The sequence below is a fragment of the Vigna umbellata genome, chromosome 3 (assembly GCF_029865625.1).
Source record: "Vigna umbellata cultivar VRB3 chromosome 3, Vumbellata_1.0, whole genome shotgun sequence".
NCBI classification, from domain to species: Eukaryota; Viridiplantae; Streptophyta; class Magnoliopsida; order Fabales; family Fabaceae; genus Vigna; species Vigna umbellata.
The window spans coordinates 48,033,528-48,061,084 of record NC_142167.1 but is presented as its reverse complement, the minus strand read 5'-3'; the positions used below and the strand labels follow the sequence as shown (position 1 = coordinate 48,061,084).

General features: G+C 30.3%; 2 protein-coding genes across 2 annotated transcripts; both read right to left on the bottom strand.

Annotated features, from left to right (window-relative positions):
* Window positions 1–2,880: 2,880 nt before the first annotated feature.
* LOC124847009 (protein LATERAL BRANCHING OXIDOREDUCTASE 1-like) lies at window positions 2,881–4,432 on the bottom strand. The gene is made up of 3 exons (XM_047324391.2): window positions 3,864–4,432; window positions 3,448–3,775; window positions 2,881–3,332 (listed from the first exon to the last, which is right to left on the bottom strand). The coding sequence occupies exons 1-3, from the start codon at window positions 4,313–4,315 to the stop codon at window positions 3,072–3,074; spliced, it is 1,041 nt and encodes a 346-aa protein (XP_047180347.2). The 5' UTR covers window positions 4,316–4,432; the 3' UTR covers window positions 2,881–3,071.
* A 15,609-nt stretch (window positions 4,433–20,041) lies between these two features.
* On the bottom strand, window positions 20,042–26,241 carry LOC124827746 (uncharacterized). The gene is made up of 9 exons (XM_088110771.1): window positions 25,917–26,241; window positions 25,005–25,202; window positions 24,463–24,560; window positions 22,641–22,728; window positions 22,355–22,558; window positions 21,660–21,916; window positions 20,879–20,969; window positions 20,579–20,792; window positions 20,042–20,451 (listed from the first exon to the last, which is right to left on the bottom strand). Exons 1-9 carry the CDS (start codon window positions 26,082–26,084, stop codon window positions 20,237–20,239), a joined length of 1,533 nt encoding a protein of 510 aa, XP_087966897.1. The 5' UTR covers window positions 26,085–26,241; the 3' UTR covers window positions 20,042–20,236.
* Between the last annotated feature and the right edge of the window lie 1,316 nt (window positions 26,242–27,557).

The window sequence follows — 27,557 nt, the reverse complement described above, 5'->3', positions numbered from 1 at the left end:
GAATAATGTAATTCTTCTAAATAAATTGGTTTACACATATAAACTATATTTAAACCGTCAAATAAAAACGACAATAAAGATTTATTGAAAGAATCTACATAATTCGGAGGCAATTTCTTCTTTCATTTTCTTACTAGACTTCCATACACTGAGAAAAAATATTCAAAATCTCCATAGTTTATTACAAAGATTTTGGATTAATATTTTTTGAATTGTATGATTAAAAAATTGAAAAGTTAGGTATATTGTACTGTAGATTTTATAAATAAAATACATTAATTATGTATCATATAATTTAAGACATATTTTCAAATTATATAATCAAAAATATATTTAAATTTTTTTAATTTAAAATTAATTAAGTTTTACTTTCAGAATGGTCAAATTTTTTGAATTGTATAACATGAATTCATTTTTTTACTTCTAGACCTTTATAAAGTAGAAATATAATTTAAATACATAATTATTTTTTCTTTCTAAATTTTATAATGTAAAAATATATTTAAAATTAATTTCTTGTTTTATTTTTCAATCTATAAATACATCACAGAAAGTGTTTGAGTTCCGAAATTTACATGTGTAGTACCACTGCATATTGTAGGAACGATAAAGTCCAGGAGCCAATATGCCAACCAGTCCAAAATGAAACGGATCGGGTACAAAATTTTAATGAGTGTTTCATCCTGTACCTCCAAACATTTCATCCTGCACCTCCAATTTCCTAAAATACCCCTAATTAATAAGTGATTTAAAAGTTTAATTTTTTGATTAGTAAGAATTTTTGTGCCCCATTGACTCTACCTCCATTTTCCTCCAATCACCAAACATGCATTCCTGCTACACCTGTGCATCCCTTCACTCCTGCACCCCCTACACCCGAGCATCCCTCCACCCCGTTTCATCTCTATAAAAAAACACTACAGCAGTGTACCTTTGAACCTCTTTCATAATATTTTTCCTAGAGTTTTTTATTTTGCAGCTTGTATTTGTGAGTGAGTGTTGTCTAGAAAGATTGTCCGAGTACAACTTAAAGTGGTTTAGTTGCTGTGGTGGTGCACTTGCAGCGTGTTAGCTCATTTTTCTCTGCGTTCCTGCTGAAGAGAGGTTAGTGTTGTTTTTTAATTTGTGTGCATATACTTGTTTGGTTGCATACAGAGAGTATTTTATTTTTGTTAATCTGGTTGCATGAAAAAACTGAAATTGAACTGGAGACAATGTAGGGGTGTCGGATGTGGACATCCGATTAGGAAGCTTCGGATTTAGATATCCGACTTTTATTCATGCCTCCAAACATTGTATACTTATTATATTAGTTTTAATTTTTTTAATACTTCTTATATTAGTTTAATATTTTTTTATGATTTTATATAATTTCTAATTAATATAAAATAATTTTATGAATGTATTAAAATAAATAAAACTAATTTTTAATAAAAAACCTGAAAATGAAAGTACTAATCGGATGTGGATATCCGAAAGCAACGTAATCGGATTTGGATAGCCGATTGTAACCTACTCGGACGTGGAAGTCCGCCTACTATTTACTAATTTATATAAAAGTTTAATAATATTTATTATTTATTTATTTTATTAGTTTGTAATTATTTTTAAAATTATTTACTAAGTTTATAATGTAATTATATAAAAATATAAAATAATTTCAATAAATTTATTAAAATTAATAAAAATTATTTGAAAGAAAGACAACCTTAATACCTATCGAATATAAAAAACTGGATTTATAGAAATCAGAGATCCGATGGTGAAATATCATAATATGATGAATGTTTAATATATGTTATATGTAAAACTTTAATTATATTACTGTTTGAATTATTTTATTAGTATTTTATTAGTTTATAATTATTTTTTCATGTAATTTTATTAATATTATTTAACTAGGTTTGTTGTATAAATTTTTTTATAAAACTAGTTAACTTCATTTCTATAATTATTAATTTTTGTTAATATAAAAAATGAATTTTAAATATTTAATTTTTATAATTTTTTAGATAAAAAAATGTATATGAAAAATTTTAATAAATTTTTATTTAGTTTTAAGTTTAATTTGGCGTTCTTTTTTTAGTTGATTATATTGTTAATAAATTTATAACTGTGTAATGTATTGTATTAGTTTTTTATTTTATAATATAAATTTTGAATTTTTTATATTATTTTTTTTATTTGATTATAGGTGATTATAGTCTGATCCTGTGTGGCACTATGGAGAAATGAAATAGAAGATTGAGAATGAGACGAGAGAGAAAGTGGGAATAATATCTCTGCCAGAATCTTTAACTTTTAATTTTTTCTTTTAAAATATTAAATCCTCTTAATTATGAGTATTAATGATGGGTAATGTGAGTATTTTAAAAAACTTTGGAGGTGCAGGATGAAACACTTGGAGGTGCAGGATGAAACACTCATTTTTAATTCTATTCTAGAATAAAAAATAATCTAAAAATTTAAATTTTTATATGTTATATTTATTTAAAGATATAAATATATAATAATATTCATTTAATTTTAATTATTATTTATAATAGAATAATTTAATATGGTTAATATATGGTATATATATATATATATATATATATATATATATATATATAAATTTTGAAAGTAACAAATTAAAAAAATAATAATAATTGGTCCTTTGATGAAGTTGATCTCTGACTTGTAATCTAATGAAATGTTTAGCCAAACTGAATCGCACCTGGTTTTGCCACTAAAACATAAGATTTTACTTTCTGCACCCCTTTTATCTTCCTGCATCCCATAAAACTTATCATCTCCAAACTACTCGTTATCATTATCTTTTTTTTTAAAATTTAATAGATTGGAAAAAGAAAAACTGAGAAAACAAGAATTGGTTGGAAATAGTAAAATTTCCATGAAATTCATGGACATGCAAATGCAAATTACATAGTCTCATTACAGTTTAGAAGTGGGAACACAGTACTAGAACACTGTGACATAATTCACATCCACTTCTTGCATGCACATGCTTTTATTTGGAAAGATGAAAATACAAGAACTTAAACACATGTTGAGAAGGCCATTCGAAAAGGCTAATTCATGATCCTGAAGTGCTGAATTTGGATATTCTCCACATCACGCTTCTTGAAATCACTGCGGTTTCTGTTAGCAAAGAACTTGCCATAGTTGTATTCTTTGAACTTTGCTGGATTTTCCTCACTAACAAGCTCCTCAGCAGGACTCACATTCACATGGTGAGCTGGGAAAAAGAAGAACGGAACTGAGAATCTTTCTCTGGTCGTGTTCACCACCACCCTGTGTTCCACACTCTCATACCTGTCATTGCTCCAAACCTTCAAAATCCACCTCAAACCATTGGTCAAAAACCATATGATTGAACAAATTCTCCAAAACATTTCATCTTCAATTGATAATCAAAGCCAAACCATGTAACAATGATTAACATACCTGAAGTATGTCTCCAACATTGATGATGTATGCATTTGGGCAGGGTCTAACTGGAATCCATTCTCCATCTGATTTTCTCTTGACTTGCAACCCTCCAACCTCATCTTGTGCAAGCACAGTCAAAGCACTGGAATCCTTGTGGTGACCAACACCAAGTGCCAGATCAGGAAAAGGGCATGGAGGGTAGTAATTCAGTCTCACCATGCTGAGTTGCTTCTTGAAGCAGCCGTGGAATTTGTCAGCAGCCAAACCCAAGCTTGATAAGATCCACCCCAACAACTTGTATGATAGCTTTTCCACTTCTCTAGCATACTCTTCCATTGTTTTCCTGATCAAACACATACCATAGTTAACATTTTCTTCTTTTCATGATCATTTACAAGATTAACACATAAAAGAACATGAATTAACATTACCTGAACTGGGGGGAGTGCTGGGGCCACTGGTTGGTGAGTGTTCTGAGATCTTTGTCATCTGGTTCGTAAGAGGATGGAACCTGTGCATTGTCTTCAACAAGGTAATCGAAGACCTCTTTCCAGTCTCTAACGTTCTTGGTGTGTTCTCCATCATGGTATCCCATTGCATTAACCTCATCTCTTTTCGCTTTTCTTTTCTCCTCTGATTCCAACCCAAAGAACTTTTTGGCCTCAATCTCAACCTCTTTGTATAATTCAGAACGAACACCATGATTAACAGTTTGAAAGAACCCCCACTCCTCACAGGCCTTCCCAATCTCTGAGATGATCAACGATTCATCTCTGCTTCCTGAGAGATCAATCACTGGAATCTCACTCACTTCCACCACCTTCGGTACGGGACGGTGTTCTGTGGATTGTATGAAAGCTGGATCAAGATCAATGTTTCCCATGACTCTACTTTTTCTCTCCTTGATGCTACTTTTCTCATCAAACACATCCAATATATATATAGACCTTGTGACTAACCATGGAGTTGGTCCGTTTGTAAGAAAAAAACACAAATTTGATTTTGCTTTGCTTTTTGGTTTAATCTACAAATACAATGAATGTGGACATATGTTTTGTAGCATTCAATTACAGGGTGTGGACAAAATTATATGATCTGGTGGAACAGTCATTGCAATAAAATAATTCATTAAACAATTTGTAGATTACTCTCTGTTATTTTTTTTCTTTTTATCATGTTTGTTTATTTAAAAAAAAACAGTTTCCTTCATATTTTTAGAATTATAATAACATTTTTTCTATTATACTTAGTCATAATAATCATTTTTTAACATTTTAAACATATATTTATCTTTAATAAGAATATGAACAATGATATATATATATATATATATATATATATATATATATATATATACCTTTATTTTATCTACTTTATCTACATTTTGTATAATTTTTTTTATGACATATAACTTATAAATTTGTTATTTTTACTCTTTTTTTATATTATATTATATGTTTAAGAATTTTTTTTCATGTTCATGAATATTTTTTATAAAAGTAATTACATTGGTTTTCTATTAATAAAAATAATATTTTGATTTAGCTCACATGATTCTTTAAAATAAAAAATATATATTTATTTAAGTAACTCAGGCATCCACAATAAAATATTATTTTTATTGTCACTCAATCAATAAAACATATGACCTTTTTCTTTCTTCTCTCTATTAACATTGGAAATTTAAAAGATTTTATAAGAGTAGGTTAAAACAAAAAAAACTGACATACCCAATTACATGATCTTATCTTATAGTCTGTACATTTAACATTATAGGACCGTTACTTCTACAACGTTTGTTTGTTTGTTTGTTTGTAACGTAAACAAAGGAGAAAAGGATTAAATTCAAATTAGATAATTATATCAAATTGAGAGATTAAAAGTATATTTTAAATATTTAATCATTCAATTTGTATAATTATTTTTTTCTATGGTTTATACCACATTACTTACTGCATTTCAAATTTTGATAAATGTTATTAGCAAAATAGTTTGTATTATATAAAATTTTCCATATTTTTTTTATCACATTCGCACTTGTCAAATAATTCATTGAATAATTTGCATAATATTAATCTTTTTTCCTAGTTTTCTGTATCTTAGTTTAGAAATGTTTTTTTTTTATAATAATTTATAATATTATATATGTTTGTTTATATAGCTTAAGGATAATTTATTATTTTGTAATAATATAGGTATAAAACATGATTCATTGAATATTTTATTAATTTCTGTTGGGTAATTAATGAGTTTATAATAAGTGTTTAATTTTAGAATAATACAAAATAATTTAGTTAATGTTGTTTTAACTTCATGACAACAACTCAATGAGTGTTTAGTTTTTCAGTGGTTAATAAATATGTAATTAACTTGAAAACATTTTTACTCTTATTTTTTTTCTATATTAATTGTATATATATTTTTTAAGTAATATTTAAGTTTATAATACATTTTCTTACTGTATTTTTTAAGATCACATTACAATTTATTGTTAGACTTAAATTTTATTGTATAAAAGACAACAAGGCCTATTGTGATCTTTTTGGAATTTTGTTTAGAGAAATAGTTGAATAATATAGTTCTGTTGCGTAAAGCCAAAAGAAGAATATGTTAAAGAATTTGAAATGGACCACAATGTGACTGAATAAAGGTTTTCACAAACAGACACATAAAACAGTGAGACTCGTGAGTATACAAAATTGAGTAAATTATAGGATTTGATTGTAAAACTATTAATATATGTTTCATCTTTATTTTCATCATTTCACTTATTATTTTAATTTTATTTTAAGCCTAAAAACCATGATTGTAACATTTTCTGAGAAATTTAATTTTTTCCTTCTAATTAGAAGATGAAGAATTTTTTATGGCTATAAAATACTAAGATCTGAATTGCAAATAATCATTCTTGTACTGTTTTTTCTTCTCTTACGAATCTATGGGACCACACAAATATATATTAAATGAAATAATATTTAGGAGAGGTTTGACTTAAGTTAATTAATGCTATTAAATGTTTTGAAAGAAAAAATATTTTTTTTCAAAATTAATATAAGTTGAAGTTAGAATTCATCATTTAATTTCATATTTGAAAAATTGAATTTACATTATTTAAGGAAGACTTAAATAATCAAAATTAATTTTATTTATAACCATTAGTATTATTTTTTATGACTTCATTATTAAGTAATATTTTACCAACTTATTCTAAGTGTAATTCAAGGTTGTTTATATAAATATAATAAAAAATCACTCTAATAAAATACTAGTATAATTTTTTCTCTTACACATTTTTCTTCTTCTAATAAATTAAATACATGTCTAAATTATATAAATAAAGTTATTATAAGGGTAACAGAAAAAAAGTAATAAATGTTAAAAAAGAGAAAGAACAATTTAAAATCAAGAACAGAATAATAAACAAAATCTTTTTTTATCTGATTTTAATAACATTCATTTTCTTTTTTATTATTAATTAAAATAATATATATTTACAAAAGGATAAAATTATTTAATATTATGAACGATAAATATTTAATAAAAGTAAAAGTTATTGGAGAAATGAGTTATTGGAAAGCGAAATTAGAAATAGTATGGAAAGTATAAATGGTCCAGAGGTGTCAATACATAGCAGCAGACTCACATTCTCGTTGCATACTGTCACATTATTCCACGCACCTAGGAATGTGTATTAACTGAAAGAAAAAGAAAAAAATTTTAAAGTGAAAAGAATAAGTATTTAATTTAATAATAATATATGAAAATAAGAAAAAATTATTTAATTGTAAAATGATATTATTATTGATTAATATTAAATTTATTATTTATTTATACTTGTGTATTATTATTTTTATTATCACTATTATTTTTTATTAATGAACATTGTTTACTTTTGTATAATAATAAAACTTAAAAATATCATTATGTAAATTTATATAACTTGATTAATTATTTTTTATTATGTTTTATTACTAAACTTTATATTCAATTAAATTGAAATATTTTTATTATTTTGATCAAATAACTTTTTAATAAAATTGATTGTATAATTATTCAACTAAAAAATAAAGTACAATTTTCTAATTTACCTTCGAAAAAATATTTACATTTTACTTTTCAAAATATGTATTGGTCATGTTTCCTTGTGATCTATGATGTATGTGTGTTTTGAACACTTGAGTTTTGTATATGATATGTTTCGATTCGACAATAATCGATTATCATTAGGATATGACTTTGAGTTTTGTCTTAGAAACAATCGATTATTGGGATGATAATCGATTATCCTTTCATGTGTAATGAATATGAATAATAGTGACGTGGAGTAATCTCAATAGGGATTCAAGTCATTTATCTCAAAAGTGTTTGATCTAAGAAAGGAGCATGGCATTTATAGGAAACCAAGTGCTATAGCATGGCATTTATAGAAAACCAAGTGGCAAGCTACATGTGAAACTCAAGAAAAACATGCTCAAAATGTGGTAAGTGCAACAAGCTATGTGTTGGCAGACGAGGCAGTGCTGGGCAAGTAAATGGTTCGCTGAGTGCCTGTATGTGAAGCTGGATTCAGAAAGCTCCTGGCACATCAACGCTGGGCGGCCTGGGGTTTCCGCTAAGCGGCCCCTCCTAGCAACGTGGCCAGGTTACTAGGTGACTATAGATAACCTTGGTGGGTTGGTTTTGAGCTTACTTGCTCCTTACTGATAGGTTTTTGCAACCATGCTGCTTGTTGATAGGTCTTCACAACTTTATGTGATCTTTGTTGAGTTATTCTTCTATATAGGTCCATTGTTTAGACTTAAGTCATCATTTATATATAATGATTGTTATGTACTTTTACATTGTTTTTGTCTAATCATACCTTAATCTTCAATTAGAGGTTGATTCTTTATTATTATTGTTAATATGATTATGTTGTAACCGGTCGGCCACATTATTTGGTCAGAGTGGTCGGCCACTCATCGTTAATCTTATTAATAACCATTGGTCCAAAATGACTAGTCTAGAGAAGTTCAGTTTGGAGTGATTGATCTAAAAAAGCTTGACCTAAAAGAACTCAACCTAAAAAAACTTGATCAAATAGACATACATAGGTATAAAAATAATTACTCTAAAAATCAAAACCATATCGAAAATGTGAGTAATGAGAGAGGAAGAATGAGTAAACAATTGAGATTGAGCATGAGACTCAAATATAACATGGAATTTTAATTTTTTGAAAATAAAATGTTTCTTACAATAATATATATATATATATATATATATATATATATATATATATATATATATATATATATATATATATATATATATATATGGACATATAAGCATCAATTATTCTCCGACGGGATCCTACAAAATTCTCTTTTAATTTAACAAATTACAAAATTGAAAGACAAAGAAAGCAGATAAAAGAAATGACAAATTAAAAGCCTGGATAAAGGACCTTCGTAAATTTTGTTTTAAATTTTTAACTTTGTTTTATATTGTTGTTATTGTAACTCAAACACATGAAAAATTTGAATTTAAGTTCTACATATTCTAATGACTCAAATGCTTTAGAGCTTTCAAGAAGGGTGAACCATGCACATAATTGCCGTAAGATGATTAAAAACAGTCATCTTTAGAATAAACTATTAAAATCAGTCATCTTTCAAGAATAATAGCTAAGTGATTTTGCACCAAATTGTTACCATGTTAATTGCTTTGTTTTTTTCTAGAAAATAATGACACTAGATTGGATTTAACTTATAAATGGAATAACAAAATCATGGTAGTGTTCATACTGATATTTCAACCCCCATTAAATTGCCACTACCACACACGCAGAAAAACACACAGATTAATTAGTTATCTCTTGTTAATTTCAAAACACTGTCATTATAATATGGAAATTTATATGAGAGTGTGATTTCTTGGATGGTTGCATTAACTCATATTTTCTAATTATAGAAGAACGGTTGGATATTCTTTTAATTATAAAAGATGTGAAGTTCTATTATTACTAATATTTAAGCTAATAATTAACTAATATAGTTATAATATATTAATAGTGTACTTAATTTATTATTTTTTTAACAAATTAGATGATTAAATATATAATTAAATTATAAAAGTACTATTTTTAAAATTATGTGATTAAATAAAAATTAATTTTTTATAAAGATTAAGGCTGTATAATGACAGTAGAAAATGAATCTAAGCCACCCAGAATATAACTGAGACAATCATATTCAATTATTGTTCAGCTTATCATGATTAATAGTTATGATAGTTAAATTTACTTTGACTTTTTTTTTCTTGACTTAATATGTGCATTTTTGTTCATCAAATGCTAACCTGGGTTGTTGTGTTTTTACTAGGCTCTTTTAGATATTGTTTTTATGAAATTAAGCTGAAACTAAATCTAAAAAATTCATAAAATATTTTCAACCATTGCCTATATCACATCTACACTTAACCACCAAAAGTTGTAAACATATACTTCATTTGATTCCATTCCACCGCCTTATTTTGAGATAGGTAAAATTTTTCTATTAAACTATTATACAAATATTTTTATAAAAATTCCTAATTTTTTTTATCTCTAGTGGTGTGGGTGAGAACTGACAATATTTTATGTAGTACTATATACAATTTCCAACCTCGCTGAATCAAGATTATAAATACATCACAACACTATTCACATGAATGCATAGAAAAATTAAGCATTATATATAAAACGCTTGCCAACCATGAAAGCCACTGTTTTCTTATTCTTTGCTTCAATCTTCTTCCTTACAACTTCGACTATGACTCTCGACAACTCAAAGGTACTTTCCAGTTTTTATAACATGTATATTCATATTATTACATGTTTTCTATTTTCATGTTGATAATATTCCACTAATAAGAGTTCTTTTTTCGTGAAACTTGGCACCCTTTGAAAATTTCCCACCCGAAGCTGATCAAAATTCATTCAACATAAAAGAATTAAGACTTATGTGTTTATTAGTCTTTATTGTCTGTTTATTGGCTGTTGTAATATGGTATATGTATCGTGTAGGTTAAGTTGTGCATCCTCCTATGCGAGAGAGGGTTGTGTGATATCGTTCACCGAATCTTAAACTATTGTTCGCCGAACCTACAATATAACTAAGACAATCAGATTGAATTATTGTTCAACTCATTATGATTAATAGTTATTAGAGTTAAATTCACTTGACTTTTTTTGGCCTTGTCTTAATCTGTGCATTTTTGTTCATCAAGGGCTAACATGGGGATGTTGTGTTTTTATTAGGCCCAGATATTGTTTTTATGGAATTAAGCTGAAACTAAATCTAGAAAACTAAAAATATTTTCAACCATTGTCTATATCACATCTACACTTAACCACTGCAAACGGTCAACATATACTTCATTTGATTCCATTCCACCGCCTTTTTTTGAGATAGGTAAAATTTTTCTATTAAACTATTGTACAAATATTGTTATAAAAATTCCTAATTTTTTCCATCTCTAGTGGTGTGGGTGAGAACTGACCATGTTTTCTGTAGTACTGTATACAATTTCCAACTTCGCTGAATCGAGATTATAATACATCACAACACTCTTCACATGAATGCATAGAAAAATTAAGCATTGTATATAAAACGCTTGCCAACCATGAAGGCCACTGTTTTCTTACTCTTTGCTTCAATCTTCTTCCTTACTACTTCGACTATGGCTCTCGACAACTCAAAGGTACTTTCCAGTTCTTATAACATGTATATTCATTTTATTACATGTTTTCTGTTTTCATCTTGATAATATTCCACTAAAAAGAGTTCTTTTTTCTTCATGTAGGTTACGGGAAACTTGGCACCCTTTGAAAATTTCCCACCCGAAGCTCATCAAAATTCATTCAACATAAAAGAATTAGGACTTATGTGTTTATTAATCTTTATTGTCTGTTTATTGGTAGTTGTAATATGGTATATGTATCGTGTAGGTGAACTTGTACATCCTCCTATGCGAGAGAGGGTTGTGCGATATCGTTCACCGAATCTTAAACTATTGTTCGCCGAACCTACAATATAACTAAGACAATCAAATTCAATAATTGTCCAACTCATTATGATTAATAGTTATTATAGTTAAATTCACTTGACTTTCTTTTTGCGTTGGCTTAATCTGTCCATTTTTGTTCATCAAGGGCTAACATGAGGTTGTTGTGTTTTTATTAAGCACTTTCAGATATTGTTTCTATGTAATTAAGCTAAACTAAATCTAGAAAACTCAAAATATTTTCAACCATTGTCTATATCACATCTACACTTAGCCACGACAAGCTGTCAACATATACTTCATTTGATTCCATTTCACCACTTTTTTTTGAGATAGGTAACATTTTTCTATTAAACTATTGTACAAATATTTTTATAAAAATTGCTAATTTTTTTTATCTCTAGTGGTGTGGGTAAGAATTGAAAATGTTTTATGTAGAACTGTATACAATTTCCCACTTCACTTAATCGAGATTATAAATAGATCACAACACTCTTCACATGAATGCATAGAAAAGTTAAGCATTATATATAAAACGCTTTCCAACCATGAAGGCCACTGTTTTCTTACTGTTTGCTTCAATCTTCTTCCTTACTTCTTCGACTATGGCTCTCGACAACTCAAAGGTATTTTCCAGTTCTTATAACATGTATATTCATATTATTACATGTTTTCTGTTTTCATGTTGATAATATTCCACTAATAAGAGTTATTTTTTCATCATGTAGGTTACGGGAAACTTGGCACCCTTCGAAAATTTCCCACCCGAAGCTCATCAAAATTCATTCAACATAAAAGAATTAGGACTTATGTGTTTATTATTCTTTATTGTGTGTTTATTGGTAGTTATATACTGTATATGAAGTTGTGCATCCTCCAATGCGAGAGAGAGGGTTGTGCGATATCGTTTACCGAATCTTAAACTATTGTTCGCTGAACCTACAATATAACTAAGACAATCAAATTGAATTATTGTTCAACTCATCATGATTAATAGTTATTAGAGTTAAATTCACTTGACTTTTTTTTTGCCTTGGCTTAATCTGTGCATTTTTGTTCATCAAGGGCTAACATGGGTTGTTGTGTTTTTATTAGGCACTTTCAGATATTGTTTATATGGAATTAAGCTGAACTAAATCTAGAAAACTCAATATTTTGAACCATTGTCTATATCACATCTACACTTAGCCACCACAAGTTGTCTAACATATACTTCATTTGATGCCATTCCACCAACTTTTCTTGAGATAGGTAACATTTTTCTATTAGACTATTGTAGAAATATTTTTATAAATATTCCTAATTTTTTTTATCTTTAGTGGTGTGGGTGAGAACTGACAATGTTTTATGTAGTACTTATACAATTTTGAGCTTCGCTGAATCGAGATTATAAATACATCACAACACTCTTCACATGAATGCATAGAAAAGTTAAGCATTATATATCAAACGTTTGCCAACCATGAAGACCACTGTTTTCTTACTCTTTGCTTCAAACTTCTTCCTTACTACTTCGACTATGGCTCTCGACAACTCAAAGGTACTTTCCAGTTCTTATAACATGTATATTCATATTATTACATGTTTTCTGTTTTCATGTTGATAATATTCCACTAATTAGAGTTCTTTTTTCATTATGTAGGTTATAGGAAACTTGACACCCTTTGCAAATTTCCCACCTGAAGCTGATCAAAATTCATTGAACATGAAAGAATTAGGACTTCTGTGCTTAGTAGTCTTTATTGTCTTTTTATTGGTATTTGAAATATGGTATATGTATCGTGTAGGTGAAGTGCAGGTGAAGTTGTGCATCCTCCAACGCGAGAGAGAGGGTTGTGCGATATCGTTCACCGAATCTTAAACTATTGTTCGCCGAACTTACAATATAACTAAGACAATCAAATTATATTATTGTTCAACTCATCATGATTAATATTTATTAGAGTTAAATTCACTTGACTTTCTTTTGGCCTTGGCTTAATCTGTGCATTTTTGTTCATCAAGGGCTAACATGTAGTTGTTGTGTTTTTATTAGGCACTTTCAGATATTGTTTCTATCGAATTAACTGAACTAAATCTAAAAAACTCAAAATATTTTCAACCATTGTCTATATCACATTTGCACTTAGCCACCACAAGCTGTCAACATATACTTCATTTGATTCCATTCCACCAATTATTTTTGAGATAGGTAACATTTTTCTATTAAACTATTGTACAATTATTTTTATAAAAATTCCTAATTTTTTTTTATTTCTATTGGTGTGGGTGAGAACTTACAATGTTTTATGTAGTACTGTATACAATTTCCAACTTCGCTGAATCGAGATTATAAATACATCACAACACTCTTCACATGAATGCATAGAAAAGTTAAGCATTATATATAAAACGCTTGCCAACCATGAAGGCCACTGTTTTCTTACTCTTTGCTTCAATCTTCTTCCTTACTACTTCGACTATGGCTCTCGACAACTCAAAGGTTCTTTCAAGTTCTTATAACATGTATATTCATATTATTACATGTTTTCTGTTTTCATGTTGATAATATTTCACTAATAAGAGTTCTTTTTTCTTCATGTAGGTTACGGGAAACTTGGCACCCTTTGAAAATTTCCCGCCCGAAGGTCATCAAAATTCATTCAACATAAAAGAATTAGGACTTATGTGTTTATTAGTCTTTATATTCTGTTTATTGGTAGTTGTAATATGGTATATGTATCGTGTAGGTGAAGTTGTGCATCCTCCTATGCGAGAGAGGGTTGTGCAAAATCGTTCACCGAATCTTAAACTATTGTTCGTCGAACCTACAATATAACTAAGACAATCAAATTCAATTATTGTTCAACTCATCATGATTAATAGTTATTAGAGTTAAATTCACTTGACTTGTTTTTTGCCTTGGCTTAATCTGTGCATTTTTGTTCAATAAGGACTAACATGGGGTTGTTGTCTTTTTATTAGGCATTTTCAGATACTGTTTTTATGGAATTAAGCTGAAACTAAATCTAGAAAACTCAAAATATTTTCAACCATTGTCTATATCACATCTACACTTAGCCACCACAAGCTGTCAACATATACTTCATTTGATTCCATTCCACCACCTTGTTTTCGAGACATGTAACATTTTTCTACTAAACCATTGTACATATATTTTTATAAAAATTCCTAATTATTTTTATCTATAGTGGTGTGGGTGAGAACTGACAATGTTTTATGCAACACTGTATATAATTTCCCACTTCGTTGAATTGAGATTATAAATACATCACAACATTCTTCACATGAAGGTCATTGTTTTCTTACTCTTTGCTTCAATCTTCTTCGTTGCTACTTCGATTATGGCTCTCGACAACTCAAATGTACTTTCCACTTCTTATAACATGTATATTCATATTATTACATGTTTTCTGTTTTCATGTTGATAATATTCCACTAATAAGAGTTCTTTTTTCATGATGTAGGTTATAGGAAACTTGGCACCCATTACAAATTTCCCACCCAAAGCTAATCAAAAGTCATTCAACATAGAAGAATTAGGACTTCTGTGTTTAGTAGTCTTTATTGTTTGTTCTTTGGTACTTATAATATGGTATATGTATCGTGTAAGTGAAGTGTAGGTGAAGTTGTGCATTTTCCTGTGCAAAAGAGACTGTTGTGGGATATCGTTCACTGAATCTCGAACTATTGTTCGCCAAACCTGCAATCATCGTTTGTCGTTCTTTTTGTTGCAATTGTCATTTTGAAGCTTTTTTGAAGGCCCAAACCACCATTGACGTGGGTTTTGAGGGGGTTGTGCGAGAGAAAGGGTTGTGCGAAGCCGTTCACCGAACCTCCAATCGTCGTTCACTGAACCTACAAACATCGTTCTTCATTTGTCGTTCCTCGTTCATTTCGCTGCATCCGTCGTTTCAAAGCATAGTTGAAAGTCCAAATCACCATTGACTTGAGTTTTGTAAGTTCTTGCTATTCGTTTTGGTTTTGCTTTGTTATTGTTGTTGGGTTATTTTGAGTTGTTCTCAATTTTTTAATCTTTTTATCATTGTGGGTTGTTTTGGTTCTATGGGTGTAAAGTTTCAATTTTTGATATGCACAATCATTTTTGGGTTGTTGTTCGGTTATTTTGACATATCTTTTGTACATTGTTTTGTTTGACAACAATGGATTTTGACATATCTTTTGTACAATGTTTTGTTCCATTAATAAGAATTCTTTTTTCATCATGTATAATATGGTATATGTATCGTGTAGGTGAAGTTGTGCATCCTCCTATGCGAGAGAGAGGGGGATGTGCGAGAGAGAGGGGGCTATGCGATATCGTTCACCTAATCTCAAACTATTGTTCGCCAAACCTAGAATATAATTGTGACAATCAAATTCAATTTTTGTTCAACTCATTGTGATTAATAGTTATTAGAGTTAAATTCACTTGACTTTTTTTTGCCTTTCCTTAATCTATGCACTTTTGTTCATCAAGAGCTAACATGGGGTTGTTGTGTTTTTATTAGGAACCTTCAGATGTTGTTTCTATTGAATTAAGCTGAAACTAAATCTAAAAAACTCAAAATATTTTCAACCATTGCCTATATCACATGTACACTTAACCACCACAACCTGTCAATATATACTTCATTTGATTCCATTCCACCACCCTTTTTTTTTCAAAATAGGTAACATTTTTCTATTAAACCATTGTACAAATATTTTTATAAAAATGCCTAATTTTTTTATCTCTAGTGGTGTGGGTGAGAACTGACAATGTTTTATGCAACACTCTATACAATTTCCCTCTTCGCTAAACTAAGATTATAAATACATCACAACACTCTTCACATGAATGCATAGAAAATTTAAGCATTATATATCAAACGTTTGCCAACCATGAAGGCCATTGTTTTCTTACTCTTTGCTTCAATCTTCTTCCTTGCTACTTCAACTATGGCTCTCAACAACTCAAAGGTACTTTCCAGTTTTTATAACATGCATATTCATATTATTACATGTTTTCATGTTGATAATATTCCACTAATTAGAGTTCTTTTTTCATTATGTAGGTTATAGGAAACTTGACACCCTTTGCAAATTTCCCACCTGAAGCTGATCAAAATTCATTCAACATAAAAGAATTAGGACTTCTGTGCTTAGTAGTCTTTATTGTCTTTTTATTGGTATTTGTAATATGGTATATGTATCGTGTAGGTGAAGTGCAGGTGAAGTTGTGCATCCTCCTGTGCAAAAGAGAGTGTTGTGGGATATCGTTCACTGAATCTCGAACTATTGTTCGCCGAGCCTAAAATCGTCGTTTGTCATTCATTTTGTTGCAACCACCATTTTGAAGCATCGTTGAAGGCCCAAACCACCATTGACGTGGGTTTTGAGGGGGTTGTGCGATGTCATTCACCGAACCTCCAAAAGTCGTTCACTTAACCTGCAACTGTCGTTCTTCGTTCCTCGTCCCCATTCATTTTGCTGCAACCGTCGTTTCAAAGCATAGTTGAAAGTCCAAACCACCATTGACGTGAGTTTTGTAAGTTCTTGTTGTTTGTTTCGGTTTTTCTTTGTTATTGTTGTTGGGTTATTTTGAGTGGTTTTCAATTTTTTTTTATCATTTTGGGTTGTTTTGGTTCTTTGGGTGTAAAGTTTCAATTTTGACATGCACAATCATTTTTGGGTTGTTGTTCGGTTATTTTGACATATCTTTTGTACATTATTTTGTTTGACAACAATGGATTTTGACATATCTTTTGTACAATGTTTTGTTCCACTAATAAGAGTTCTCTTTTCATCATGTAGGTTACAGGAAACTTGACACCCTTTGCAAATTTCCCACCTGAAACTGATCAAAATTCGTTCAAACATAAAATAATTAGGACTTCTGTGTTTAATAGTCTTTATTGTTTGTTTATTGGTATTATTAATATGGTATATGTATAGTGTAGGTGAAGTGTAGGTGAAGTTGTGCATCCTCCTACGCGAGAGAAAGGGTTGTGCGATATCGTTCACCGAATCTGAAACTGTTATTATTCTCATGCACCTTCAACTAACGAGTTGCATATGCCACTGGTCTCCTATCTTGCATTAACACACATCTCAACCCTTGATATGATGCATCACAGTACACCTTAAAAGTTTTCTCGGTGTCTAGGATCACCAAGATTAGAGCAGATGTCAACCTCCTCTTCATTTCCTCGAAACTTGCCTCACACTTATCCTTCCAAACAAACGGTTGATCCTTATGGGTCAACTATGTTAATGGTCCCATTATCTTGGAGAATCCTTCCACGAACTTCCGATAATAACCTGTCAAACCTTCTAAAGCAGTTCGCCAAAAACACAACGACCATTAATAAAAGGAAACATATCGAGCAGTAATTTTGGTAATTTCCTTAATAACAATCAAAATTATAGGTTCAATATGTTTCTTAACTATTGGACATAATTAGGCTGATGCTAATTAAAAGCTCACTCCAAAACATATAAATACAAGTTTAAGGTAAGAAGGTAGATGATTGCATTTATGGTGTTATTAATAACTAACTCTGTTTACCAAACAATCATCAATTGACTTAAGCATCATAATACCTTTTGTGGATAATCTCACTATACGATTTAAAGGAGAAAAGGAACGAAGACTTAGATTACAAAGGAATTTAAAGTTTGGAAAGAGTTTAGCATACAAGATAATTGACATCAACCTTATTACCAAAACAATAATTATTATGCTAAAATCACTTTTAAGCTATTTTAATTTATTTAAAAATTGTTTTAATATTAAAACATATTTAAATCGAAAATTTTGAGTTTTAAATGGTTTTAATTGATTAAAGATCATTTGTTATATGATGCATCTCATTGAGTAAGCTAAATGAACCAAGTCATAGTAAAAAAGTTTCATTTTAATTATTAATAATAACTTTTGGTCTAATGTGGTATAGTAATAAGCACTCAATCTAACAACAAATAAATTCTATAATCTTTTAAGATCAAGTCTCTAAGTTAAAAAAAAATCCAACTTCTAATTTCTTTTCCCGTTTGTCTTTGAATTAATACGAGGAATGTAAAACCACAACCAACTTCAACTTATGTCTTTTTTGCAAAGCCTGTTTCTAGCAACTGATTTAGCAAATAAATTATGTTTATAACTTCGCCCGAAATGCTTTCGGCAAATCTTTATCATGTAAAAAACACTTAGTTACGCTATTCTTCCTTTCAACAATGTTATTCAATTGAGGCATGTTGGGTGCTGGCTATTGGTGTTTTATATTTGCTTCTTCATAAGAACATGTTAAAATTTGCAAAGACTTATTCAGTGTTCTAGTGTCACGTTTGATCATTTGCATTTTGTGCTTTCTTTGAGTTTCCGGCCAAGCTTTGGGTTTCCAAAAGTTGTTGACAACTTTAGATTTAAACTTCATAAGATAAACTCAACGTATTCTTGTGTGATCATTGATGAAAACAATCTAACACTAACATTAAAAATTGGTGTAGACCCTCCAACATATATATTAACTATATTTGTGGAACCCTCCAAGTCGAATTTTTTTGGAAAAGATATCCTTATTTGCTTTATATTGGCATGTAACTTATTCAAAGAATTCTTTTAATTGAGAAAAACTTTTAGCGAGATTGTTTTTCTTCATAAATATTTGAACATAGTGATGAGAATGTCCTAATCTCTTACTAGTAATGAACTGCAACATAATTCTTGTTCATGAAATCCAAGGTAAAACATTTGATTTTCAGTTGAGCTTTGAAAGTTTCTCAAACTTATAAATCTTTTCTATCTTCAAATAACGCTAGGAAACAATGAAAAGGTTTTTATTTATTTCATGAAAATAAAAAATGCATATTATAAATTAGTTTCGAAATTGTGACATTTGTATACTAATAATAATTTCACCCAGTCTTGTAAAGATCTCACCATCATAAGTCATACGATGTATACCACCGTTATCACCAAAAACAACTTTTTGTACTATTATTTGTAACAAAACATGATACACCAAACATTTGCTTCTCTTGATTTTATTTTCTTGTTTGAGGCTTAAAACCTTGTTTTCGACGTCAGAGTTCTTTGTCAAGATCAAATTCTTTTAGAAGATATTTCAATTCATACAATTTAATTAATGATCACCCTATTACACCTTGAAGTCATCATTACAACATTTCGGGTGAATTGGTATCTGTTCCGGTTCTACTAACACGCATAGATGTAATCAAGAATAGGTACTAAAGCTGTCTTGAGAAGAACAAGTCATTAGAAATTATTATTTAAAAGGCCTAATCCTGTAATTAGTGTTTGGATTGTAAAATGGGTTAGACCATGGCAGGCGAAGCTTTCAAAATCTTTGCATCAGCCAAACATAATTTAGACAGTTAGTTACCTAATATTGAAGAATTCACTGAACTTCCTTGAATTGAGATCCAAAATCTACTTTCAACAGAGTGATCAATTTTTCTTGTAAACAGAACGCAAAAGGGCTACCACACCACTAAACATGTACACATCAACAATTCATTCCAACTTGGACTACTGCAAATGACGACGAATAATTGATTAAAAATGTGTAACACGAGTGCATATCTAAAATCTCTTCATATATGATAGACTGAATTGAGGAATTAAAGAATAAATCGGTTGCAAGAATCAATTTATCAGGACAAACTTGCCCCAGTCACTAAGTCTAAAACCGACTTAAACTATAGCATAGTTGAGTGGAGTACCATTTTTATAATTATACTGTGACTATTTACAAATAGGAACGTATATAAGTGTTCAAGCAGCATTCATTGAGGTTGAAATGAGAACGTGAGCTAAAAATTGCATTCCTTCCTGGATTTTGCATACCGCTGTGGTTTGATCAGCTCGAAGGTTCTCAGAGAAGGCATTGGCTTTTTCCTGAACTGATGATGCGTGGGGAACAACTGACTGAGACTCAGAAGTAACAGCTTTAATGGCAGCTTGATAGGCCTCCGCTACATCAGATATGCCTGATACAAGCATGCCAAATGTCAAATGATAAACGGCTATGAGCAGAGAATAATGGAAATTCAAGGCATACAAATATAGCAGAATACTTTAGTTTGATTATAATGGTGGAATCAGTAAACAACCAACCTGTAATAAAACTGTTAGAAACTGCTTCCACATATCCTATCATTGTTTGGGCATTTACTCTTATGATATTCGCTTTTGCAGTAACGTCTTCCGGCCACTCAATGTGTGCCTTATCATCATCTGCTTCATCCTCAGTCTTATTGGCACGAGAAATGATGGATTTTCCAAACACTAGAAGTTGGGACACAGCAAAACAGCACATTTCAGACAGTCTCTGCAAAGAAAAGAAGCCCCATATTATTAACTTTTACGAGAACCTCATGTGATAAGAATAATTTTTTTCTATATTATGTACCGTACATGAACTCCCTCAGAATGAAGTGATTCCAATCTTGCAGTAGTTCTCAGAACTACATCATTAGCAGCTAGACCAGTTAAGGTATTAGTGAAACTGCAACAAGAAACATCAAATATAGCATATAATATAATGAAGTAAGGAGGGCTTCCTTAATCTATATATGCCAATGGTGAACAAGCATAATGATCAGACTGCCGAAAATAACCAGGATCATAAACTGTAAGGGGTTAAGATATTGCGAGATGTAATACTATATAAAACCATTTAAGCTTTTGGAATAGTTTATTCATGAGAGCCTTCTATGGCCAAGTGGTTTGGACTCTGTCCTTGCTTACCACCCTCCATTCCAATAACAAAATTATAGATGAAGTGTAGCAGTGCATTATCATCCAAGGGGCTCTTGGATATAAGGGGATGAATTGGATGTAAGTAGAACCATTCATGGGTCTTCATCTAATGGCTTAAGCTTTTGGTATAGTTGGTTCATCACACTTGTAGTAAAGTGATAGACAAACAAATTTCAAACTTTGTTTGCTTTTACATATGACCGTATGTATATGTTATCTGTCTTATCCTGCATACAAACATCCAAATTAACCACATCACGTAGACTTTCTAAATTCGTACATTGACACACTTGCAGATAGAACTTTAACAAATTTTCCTTAGGATCGTAGATATGTAATATTTTAGTATATGATGAATAGACCACTTTAAACTCGATTTTATGGCAACAGTGGTAGGTGAATAAAATGTCAACAATTATGTGGGATGTTAAATTACCCTGCGGCCATTTCAGCAGCCTTGCCAACACTTGAATCGTGTAAGTTCTTCATCTCATCACTGCTTCCTTCATTTCCTCTCTTTATCGTCTTGCCTTTGTTTGAATCACTATTATTGCTATCAATTTCAGCACTCAAATTAAAAATTTGTTGGACCTCTTTAAGCTTCCCATCATATATAGACTTATGTTCAGCTGACAACTTAACTTTTCTTCGGTTAAATAGCATGGCATAATGACTAGACAAAGCCTCCAGTTCCTGAGTAAGGCAAAAGAAAACATTTTTAAACCACAATCTAAAACAACACAATTTAACACATCATCAAGTGTTGAAATTATAGGAATTAAGAAGGAGGAGGGAAAAAGAGAACAAATTATTAATGGTATGCAGTGATATGGTTACAAAAACAGTCCACCAACCCTCTTCATACTAATATTAGATTTCTAATTCTATAACAAAACAAGGAAACAAATCATGAAATATGAAACCACTTCTATGGGATTTTTTTCCAATCAGGAGCTCTCATCCAGAAACCACTTTGAGCCCCCTGACTAATTCAAGGGATGGACTCAATTAAGAAAGCAAAGACCTCTCCTAGAACATATTTCACTCATTCATGAGTTGAAACTCCAGAATACTCTTAAAGACGCAGAAATTATATTATGAGAAAATTTCTATATCTTTTAACAATAATACCTCCAATTGCTCTGGACCTCCATAAATGTAAAAGCATCGATCAAAAGTCACTTCCTCTGATAATTGATCATCGTCATTTTGTTCTTCACCTGGTTTTTTATCCTTCTCAACCTCAATTCCAGTTTCATTGATTAATAGGTCCATTGTCTCCTTACTAACATATTCAAGCACTTGCATTCCCTTTGCAGTAAAAGCTCTTCCTGTCTGTATCACAATGAACAAAAATATGCATGTATATCTGTAATTATTCATAACAAATATCAAATGATGAGAAAATTTTCCAAACCTCTAACAGAGAAGATGCATTAGAACCTGCAGCTCCTGGCCCATCATGCTGTGAAGACCCTGAAAGGTTTGCAGCAGAACTTTCGAGCCTACAGAACATAAAGACATTTAAACAGAAAGTCTGTATATGACAAGAAGCCACCTCATATTTTATGCAAATAGTGAAGCATTCTAAAATTAGACCATGATAGGTAACTTGCAGGATTATAATAAAAAATTAAACATTTTTCTTAGTCAACAATGTCAGTCATAAATTAAATATAAACCAGACAGGAAGAAAAGAACAGAAATTAAAAATATAGTATATTTGAATCAAGCAAAGGTAGTGGAGTAGTTTTATGCAATTACAATACAGATATATCTGTACCAGATATTTGAGGAACGCTGAAAACCTGTATTATCAAAACAGTGTATTGATAGGACGTGGTAAAATAAAAATATTATTAATGAAAGTAGAGAGAGCCTAAGCTCTTGCAAAGATCCACCAAAACGTAATCTCCCAAAGCAGAGTGTGAATGAGCATATTGTAGAATATCCATTTGAAAATTAGCTTATATATTGTTAAAAGCATAATACATCATTCCATTCAAAATGACAATAAGAAAAATAAACATATATACACAAACAGGAGGTTGCATTTAAAACATAAATAAGAAAGTGGGTCCAGCATAAAATGAACATGTGTAGTGCCTCTTAATATAATAACAGCCAATATCTAAATTCCAAAAACATCATGGAAGAATATCCAGCCCAAAGAAAACAAAAAAAAAATAATTTATATGCATTATCAGTATAAAATATTTACATTTTCAACCAACCAGAAATAAATGTTTGTATGCAACTTTTAATATAATCAAAGTAGAAGTCAATAAACTTATCATGCATGACAATTTGTGATTAGATGACAATGTAAAAACATTACACTTTTAGAGCCTTGACTATTCACTCAAAAAAAAAGGGTAACTAGTAGAACCCACATCCAAAAACAAAAATGCAAAAAGAAGTATGGCATAAAGAACATACAGCCAAGGCATATATAAATATTTCAGTCCAAGTCACCCAAAGAAGATGAAGATAAAAATGACATAGAAGAGAAGATAGCAAGCAGGTCAAGTAGCACGCAGAGAAATCCTCTACCAGCAAAACCCAGACCAAAGAAATGAAAACAGAAAGAGCAAATGAAGGATGATGAGGTGAGATTTTTTATTTAGTAAAGATTTGACGGTCATTTTCCCCATAGAAATGACAGCAGAGATATTTCAGCAAGGCATGGTAACGATTGCAGCAATCTCTACTCGCTATCAAAATGCCTCAAGCAATTAATAGCCAAGCACAAGGGCCAGTGCACCACTAAATGCTATAAAGGTCACTGGAAAAACTACCATTCACAATTATGAGTTTATCAACAAACAAGGCAGTATTGTAGATAAGGTAACATGATGGATGAGTAATCATAAGATAGGAAATATATTAGAGAGAGAGTAGAGGTGGAATCTATTGGAAAAAGATGGTATAATTGAGGTGAACAGAACCAATTTTATTAACTACTGCATACTAGGATTAACAACGGTAGCAGTTTGCAGGTTGTTTTGTCCACAGTGAAGAATATATTGGTTCACTTCTTAATTCATGTTTAAGAAAATTGCATAATACCATACCAACACTAGTCGCATACTCACAAGTAGCATACATGCTTATTTCCATCAAAATATCAACATATCACCACCAGAACGATGACCAGTTACTAGACATACAAAACAACCTCTACGTGGGTCAATGCTAGAATAAAAAATTAAATAAACAAATATAGCAATGAATTATACCGCTGAACAAAATCAGTGCTCCCTCTCCAAGCATTTCCTAAAGCACTCCAAGCTCCAGATGCAAAATTCTCCACAGAGCTATCAAAAGCTTTCAAACCCTATACTCATTAAGTAGCTTGGGTATGAGTGCTTAATGTATGAGTACAGACAACCGAAAAGCATAAAATTTGCATCCAAAAGCACAGAATTATTATTCCTAGGTAGTCAACTATCCCCATTAAAAATATTACTCACTGTTACTCAAAACACATAACAATAATGAGACCAAATCAAACCTATAGGCAAGACCCATAGAAGCATATTCTAGAAGCTAGATAGTACTAGTTTCAACAAACAAACAGCAGAGAAATATCCGTGTAAAAGATGAGCAAAAGGATAGTGAACAATGAATAGGAAATCTGCATATTTGCCGAGGCAAAGACATATGAATAAATTAGCATAATATGCAAAAGACCTAAATGGTCAAATCCAACAATTATAGCATCCAAATTGCAAATTAACCCACCCTAACCCCCCAAGGAAGTTTATCTTTATGTGCTTGCCTGGCTAAGTAGTGAATCTTCACTAGCTTTCTCCAATCTGTCCAGAGCAGATTTTCGCAGTTTGGTATCCTCATTGTCACTTTCCTTCTCAGCTGCAGAATCTTCAGTCCCTTCATCCTCTTTGGAAGATTCTGAATCTTCAGCTTCATTTTGCAACTCTGCAATGCCCTTAGATGCTGTCTGTGCAACTACAGCAGCCTGCATTTCAAAACCACATTGATTCATAACAAATAATTTGATACCTTTCTAATGATTATTCCTAATAATCTGCCAAATCCAAATAATTTCGAAAATATTAATGCCTCTACTTTTTCATTCAATATTATCAATTTTAAGTAAATAAGATATGATTTATTAGAAGAATAAAGCATTAATATCATTCCCACGCACAACCATATGGGCTCCAATTGAACATCACTCTTACATAGTCTTCTTCAATCATTCTTTCCTAATAATCCACAACAAATAAATAATTTCCAAGACATCAATACATCCACTTCTTCATTCAATATAATCTATTAAGACAGAATTTATTGGAAACATAACATCAACCCCTTTTCCACGTACCCATGTTTTACTCCAACCAACAAAAATCCTTTTATTGTCCCCCTTCGAATATAATAAAATCTAAACGCTGTGAAAGCCAAATGTTGAACTTGAGAATTCGACACTGTTAAAATCACTACCTAAATTAGTAAGAAAAAAACTGTCAACCAAGAACAGCAAATGCAACGTATTAAGGCCCAGTTGCATAATAAACTTATTCCATAAATTAAAACAATAACAAAAAGGAAAAACCACACTAAATAACAGAAATCAACAACAAATTCAGAGATTGAAACAAATGCGTTGGTTGACACCAAAAATATTAAACAAAATGGCACATCTCTTTTATGGCGTTTGAAAACGCACATTGCGAGAGATCTCTTCGGCGGCAACAGCGGCAGCTTTCTGAAGATCGGAGAGAAACGAGAACTGCATAAAGCCCCACCCTCCCGACGCCGGTTTTGGCGGTTGTGATTCTGGCGCAACCTCCTTGTCGTCGTTTTGCTTACTCTCGGACTGAGTTTTGTCGTCCATATTTTTTTTCTTTGGTGGAGATTCCAATGAGAGATTTTCGGGAATTGGTGAAAGAATGTGAACTGAGTTGTGGGATTGTTGTTCCTTACGCTATGGTATTTCGATCTGTTGTGTGTTCTGTCTTTTTGGATTTGGGTGGAAGATGAGACTGTGTTAGCAGAGCAATGCCAGATGTCGTTTTCGATCTTTTAAGCGTGTGAACGACCAAACAAGAGCACGTCGTTTTTACGTTATGCTCACTGTTTTGTTAAGTGAGTTTTTTGGTGTGTATAATTAATTAATAATTAATTAAATAATAATCAACTTTAGAATTACTGTGTGGACATGATATGGACAAGTTCAGAGAATATATAATAGACTGGTTTGTTTATTTTTTAAATAAAAAATTTACTTTCTTATATAGTATGCGTGTGTGTTATTATTTTTATAATAATAAAATAGTAAAAAATTATAATTATAAAAATAAATATAATATTTTTTATAATTTGATTATATATCATTTTTATTTATTTTGTAGACATTTTTATTCATTTTTAAAATAATTAAATTTAAAAAGAAAAACTAATAAATTTTAAAAAATGTCACCTAAATATAAAATTAGTAAAAATATAAATATTAAAGAGTTTTCAAAATGTTTAAGATTTCATTTAAACATAGACAAATGTAACAATGCAAACACATAACTAATATGATAATCATCGTGTTTGTTTTTCCATGTATAATATCAAATTTGTATCGACATAATCGTGAGAATATCAAAGTATCAAACCGAAATTCATGAAAATAGAACTTAGATGACATCGATAAAAACGTACTCACTATTTTTAGGTGAAGTTTGAAATACTATAATTTTATTAAATTGTTTTAATAAACTTTTAAAATGTTTAATTGCATTATATTTTGCCCGAGCTAAATCAAATTTGTTGATCTTATCCTCTGTTCTCACACTTGATCACCTTCTCTTATTGACCAATAAAACAAAGTCTATCAAATCTCAAACACAACTTCTTCCGTTAGAGAACGTCTTTTTATTTATATAATTTTAATTTTTTTATCATTAATAATTTTAATTTTATTTTAATATAATTTCTATTATTTAAATTTAAATTTATATTAAATTTTAACACAAAGACAAATTAATAATCATATATTTTTATTAATTAAAATATATTTTTAATCTATAATACTCTTCACATCATTCACAAGTTCTTATGAAGTTTATTTTCAAATCTCTTCTTCCATTCGTTCAAATTCTCTAATTTATTCACTGTGTCTAGTCTATAATCTAAAAAATCTACCTAAATCTTAATGAGAATTGAAAGTGCAATTTATTATTTAATAATGATGGTAATAACATATCTTGTCCGCCACTATTTTGTGACATTCCCATCATAACTGAATTCAAACTAGACGGATTTTTAAATAGTTCATATTATGAGAATCTATTGTTTGGTATACACAATTTTTTTTTGT

Coding starts and splice junctions, on each gene's coding strand:
- LOC124847009 (XM_047324391.2), bottom strand. CDS start 4,315: ATGGGAAACATTGATCTTGATCCAGCTTTCATACAATCCACAGAACAC. Junction 3,776..3,863: donor CAGCACTCCCCCCAGTTCAG/GTAATGTTAATT, acceptor GTGTTTGATCAG/GAAAACAATGGAAGAGTATG. Junction 3,333..3,447: donor ATGTTGGAGACATACTTCAG/GTATGTTAATCA, acceptor TGGATTTTGAAG/GTTTGGAGCAATGACAGGTA.
- LOC124827746 (XM_088110771.1), bottom strand. CDS start 26,084: ATGGACGACAAAACTCAGTCCGAGAGTAAGCAAAACGACGACAAGGAG. Junction 22,729..24,462: donor AGCACTGATTTTGTTCAGCG/GTATAATTCATT, acceptor TATGTTCTGTAG/GCTCGAAAGTTCTGCTGCAA. Junction 22,559..22,640: donor ATGCATCTTCTCTGTTAGAG/GTTTGGAAAATT, acceptor ATTGTGATACAG/ACAGGAAGAGCTTTTACTGC.